Raw genomic sequence first — 5018 nt, forward strand, 5'->3', positions numbered from 1 at the left:
AAAAAAAGAATTTTTTTTAATTTTAAAAAAATATTTAATTTTAGTTATAATAAAAAAATAATATATAACACCTTCTAATTGTAAAATTAATAATATACGAATAAAGGTGGCCTTGACTAACATGTAATAAGAGGTAGCAGCAGCTTTAAGAGCGTGCGGTACTTGCTTGGAAAGTTCAACGCATGGAATGTGGAGGATCAACCCTTCTAAATTCTAATCAAGTACAGTGTAGGCATGTGCATGCCCTACCTAATAATGTTATTAATTAACTTCTTAGTATCATTTTCTAATGCATGTGTGTGGGGTTAGACGGCTTAATCACGTAGCCTACTCTAAACTAATGAGGAAAAAGCCTATGATTCTGCTATTAATGTCAAAGTAGAGTTGAAGGAATATGCTTCAATTCCGTGTAATCAAGGGACAGTGTTGTCTTTTTGTGATGGTTAGGGTTCTAAATTCTAATTATAAGATAGCTAGCTAGCAAGCCCACTGGCCACTGGCCTCTATTGATCTTAGTAATTAAAATAAAGTAGATAGAGTTACTAATTAACTTAATATGATTCAATTGGGTTTTGTAAACTTTTAATTAAGAGAAGCATTAAAAGTCAAAGCTAAGCATAGATGTGTCCTTTGTGTGAGATGAGGGATTTGACTTTGGTGCCTCACCATTTATATGGAACCATAGATATTATATTCTTCAACACAAAACAAAGATGAAAACTGATCTCTCTTTGCACATAGATGCCGAGCAAGAACAAGAAAACAAACAAGAGGACGATGTTGATGTTGATGTTGAGGAAGAAATGAAACAAACACAGCTGCAATTAGAAGCTGGAGAAATAGAAGAAGATGTTGTATCTTTGCAAGACAACAAGAACTATAAAACTAGAGAGGTGCAATAATAATTCTTTTCAATGCAATTAACAATGTTACACTCTTATAATATATTGTGCATGATGATTTTGGCAGCAGGAGGAGGACCTGAATGTGTTACAAATGGAGATGGATCGCATCAAAGAGGAGAATAAAGCTCTGAGGAAACTGGTGGAACAAACTATGAAAGACTACTATGATCTCCAAATGAAAATTTCCAACAATTATAATAACAAACACATCAAGGTACATGGACCAATTTTAATTTCCTTTATCGAAATATGTTCCCTGTTTTATTTATTAATTACTACTAGCTAGCTATTATATATTAATATATAAACATATATAATTTAGGATCTTGAAATTTCTGTCCAAAGGGCATCACCGACAATTCATGATGATGATGATGAACTGAGTTTGTCACTGAGGTTGAATAATACAAGTAGCACATCATGGAGGATTCATCAACAAGGGAGGGTCACAGATAATATTATTAATGAAAAACTAATTTCAAGTTTTGCATCATCATCATCATCAGCATCACTGCAGAACAAGTTAATAATAAGGGGAACAACACATGATGATACTGCTATCACTACTCATCATCATAATCTTTCTGCAGCAGCTTCCACCACTACTCCAAACAGAAAACCTAGGGTTTCTGTTAGAGCCAGATGCGAGGAAGCCAAAGTCAGTAGTACTAATACTCACTCTCATCACCATTTCTAAGCATCATATTAATTTGAATAGCAGATATCATAGTTTCAACTAGTGTGTGATGGATTATGATATATATACAGATGAATGATGGGTGCCAATGGAGAAAATATGGCCAAAAAATTGCAAAAGGGAATCCATGCCCTCGAGCTTATTATCGTTGCACCGTAGCCCCGGGTTGCCCCGTTAGAAAACAGGTATAACAACTCACATACAGATATCTTTATATAATAATTTTTAACTATCAATTTTCCATGAAGATGCTAATGAGTTATAGCTTAAATGGCATAGTCTCCCCATACTCAATTAAGAGGTTGCGGATTTGAGTCTCCTATCTTTGATAAAAAAATATAATTCGTTGTTACAGTTCAGTATCCCAACAAAGTTTGAGAAATACTCTCTCAATTCAAACGCATACCACTTAATAGAAGAATAATTAGGCCATAAAATACTTAATCTAGATCACATTTTAACAATTTCGATGAAAATTTAGTAAAATTTCTCTCGAATCTAGCTAAATAGATGAGACGTCTGTATTTTAGTTTTGATCGTATCTTTCGAATGAATTAGATAGTATAGTGTAATGTTTATATGATAATTTAATTAATAGGTGCAAAGATGCTTGGATGACATGTCAATACTAATCACAACGTATGAAGGGACACATAATCATCCACTGCCGGTGGGTGCAACTGCCATGGCCGCAACAGCTTCTGCACCTGCTTCCTTTGCCCTTTCTCATGGTGTCTCTGCATCACAACCTCACTTTCCATGGATCACCAATAATAATATTAATATTAATAATAATAACGTGTCGGCAATAGCCTCAGATCCTAACAAGTTCAAGGTTGCGGTTGCGGCAGCCATAACAACTCTCTTCACCAATAATAATAATAAAGAAAGCCATCATCATCATCACGGTGGTAATGTAGCCAATTCATCATTATTTGCTACTGCAGGTACCTCTAATAACAACACCAGTAACTGGATCATAGAATCTCTCTCCAGAAACGTTAAGCCCAATTGATTGATATTCATCATATATATTTTATTGAGAAAAATAAAGTAAAAGAGAGGTTGATGTGAGTTTCTGTTTGAACACAAAGTAAACATTACTGTTGATGTTTTCTTAATGTAGCAGCTATATATTAGTGTAGTTTTCTTATGTTTTAGTATTATTATATCAATTAAAAGTATTGTAAGTCTTTAATTTCTTCAACTGTATACGATATATGTACATGCAAGTGTGTCTAATTAATAACATATTATTATTGTGCATTTTCAATTTTGTTTGTCGTGTATATATATTTGGTATTTTACGTTGTAGGATACTTTTATACGTTTGGTAATCATCACTCTGATTTTTTTTAATGCACAAATAAATGTAGATAGGTTCTCATCATCTACAATTCATTAATTCTCAATGCTTATATTGAGGTTGCAAAAAGGTGCAGAAACAAACCATGGACTTGATTTTCGTTGGGCTTAATCCTGAGGTGGGCTTTGTATAAAAGCAGATTGAAAAAGGGTTCTTTTAAGTAATAATGCTCATTTGAGACCCAAAAGATCCTTTTAAAAAGTCGCAGCTGAGGCCCAGCACAGTTGGTATACCTGTCCACCTCATATAACGCTGCACCCGGGTTCAAATTCCAGCTGAGGCTGGTTGTTGGTTTAAAAACTCATGATACCCATGGTAGTGTGTGAGTGTGTTGTGTGTGTGTGAAACATGGGTGTAGTAATGCCTAGGATTGGGAGCTGTCCAATCCACTTGACCAAAAAAAAAAAGTCCTAATGTTCTTGTTTATTTATTTCTGTAAAAATAAGTGTCACGGTAAAAAAAAATATTAAATATTTATAGAGAAGATTTTAGCTAATCATCCCAATGCCCCTCATAAAAAATATTCACAACTGAAAGGAAAATTCATTTTTGTAAATATCTTTAGAAAAAATAATAAATGTGCAAATTACCTTGCGCATTGTTCTTGCCTGGTTGTGGTCGAGCTATATCTCTTCACGGGAGGTGGGTTGGCCGACCTTGTGAGTGAACCGTAACACGTCCCGACCACCAAGTGAAAAAAGAGGGGGAGCACCTGCAAAAAGCACTCCGACGCTCAAGTCAGTTAATGAGAATTATATGGAGAGTTTTTAACTTAGAACGATGATCTACCTTTTCAACTCCGACTGCTCGTTTTATAAGTCGGAGGTGATGATTGTTTGGGTCTGAATTGGCCGTTTCTGTGTAATCGATCATAGAGGTTTAATGTCATAAAGTCGGCAGAGTTAATGTGCCGATTTAAAAAGAGATTTGCCGAGCTATAATTCGTAACTGACGTATAACGGTTGTATCACAGCCCCCAAGCTTAGCCTGTATTTTAAATGAGGCAGGTTGAGCTTTTGAATCCATATAGCTGAATTATAGCTCGGAGTAAAGAAGGATCCCCCAGTTCAACTTGACTCATTTTCTTATAATGCTGATAAAAATTATTATTTAAATGAACAGTAACGGTCATGGTAGCATGAATTAATGATTGTCAACACTTCTCAATGCAAGGCTCAAGTTCCTAAGTAGGTTTGGAACCGTTGCAAGTGGGTTTTGGGTTAATGGCCATGATTAAAACTTGGAACTGAAAGAGTTTCATTAAATGAATGGGAAAGAGAATTTTTTCTTTTCACGTTACGCTTTTCGTGGGATCATAGCTACTGCTTGAACTGCAACCTTCTTCAAAAATAATGAGTAGAAGAGGTTAGTAACTGTAATTTCTTACTTGCTGTCTTTCTGATTTCTAGCTTTGAGAAAAGGGAAAATGAGTGACAAAAAGGCAAAAGCTTTACCTAAGATAGAAGATGATGATTCTTATGAGTGGGTTGATGGTGATGTGAAAATAAGGGCCTCTCTGTTCTTTGACAGAGAGAGTGTCGAAGGACTAAACCTGTCAAAGATGGTCAGACCAGGTTTTCATGTTGAGTTATTGCCATGCAACCGCATGGATCGAGTTTTTCACAGAAAGAAAGATTTTGAAAACTTTTATATGTACAGTTGTGTTCTTGAGGAACTGTTTGTAAAACTGCCTTTTACGAGTTTTGAATGTGATTTGTTAACCCAAATGAATTGTGCACCCTCTCAAGTCCATCCTAACGGATGGGCGTTTGTTAAATGTTTTCAAATTGTAATGGAGTTTTTGGAGATTGAGCATGATTTAGAATTGTTTTTTTCGTTGTTTCAAGTAAAGGGTGTATGGAAAGGCCTTTGGATTAACCTGAACAGTACCCCTGGGTTTTCTGTTTTCAAACTATATAAATCTTCTTTCAAAGATTTTAAGAAAATATTTTTCAAGGTAAAGTCTGTGGATGAAGAATTTCTATTCTATTTAGATGAAAATCTTGGGGAAAAATTTCCCCTTTACTGGTGCTGTCAACCTAATCATATC

General features: G+C 35.0%; 1 protein-coding gene and 1 long non-coding RNA gene across 3 annotated transcripts; both read left to right on the top strand.

Moving 5' to 3' along the window:
- Window positions 533-2846, top strand: LOC107621791 (probable WRKY transcription factor 9). Of its 2 annotated transcripts, none has more exons than XM_016323788.2 (5): window positions 533-893; window positions 970-1119; window positions 1228-1563; window positions 1674-1787; window positions 2201-2846. In XM_016323788.2, the coding sequence occupies exons 1-5, from the start codon at window positions 714-716 to the stop codon at window positions 2615-2617; spliced, it is 1197 nt and encodes a 398-aa protein (XP_016179274.1). In that variant the 5' UTR covers window positions 533-713; the 3' UTR covers window positions 2618-2846. The 2 variants fall into 2 exon arrangements, with proteins under 2 accessions (XP_016179274.1, XP_016179275.1); XM_016323789.2 differs by having other exon boundaries at window positions 541-893; window positions 973-1119; window positions 2201-2844.
- On the top strand, window positions 3153-3375 carry LOC110267738. Its single transcript, XR_002355633.1, has 2 exons — window positions 3153-3294; window positions 3327-3375. It is a non-coding gene; the product is annotated as an uncharacterized LOC110267738 (long non-coding RNA).

This window comes from Arachis ipaensis, chromosome B10 (assembly GCF_000816755.2).
Source record: "Arachis ipaensis cultivar K30076 chromosome B10, Araip1.1, whole genome shotgun sequence".
NCBI lineage: Eukaryota > Viridiplantae > Streptophyta > Magnoliopsida > Fabales > Fabaceae > Arachis > Arachis ipaensis.

Bases quoted from the DNA above. Each gene is read 5' to 3' on its own strand.
- LOC107621791 (XM_016323788.2), top strand. From the start codon at position 714: ATGAAAACTGATCTCTCTTTGCACATAGATGCCGAGCAAGAACAAGAA. The intron at 1,120-1,227 runs GTACATGGACCA...TATATAATTTAG, and splicing joins ATAATAACAAACACATCAAG to GATCTTGAAATTTCTGTCCA. The intron at 1,788-2,200 runs GTATAACAACTC...TTTAATTAATAG, and splicing joins GTTGCCCCGTTAGAAAACAG to GTGCAAAGATGCTTGGATGA.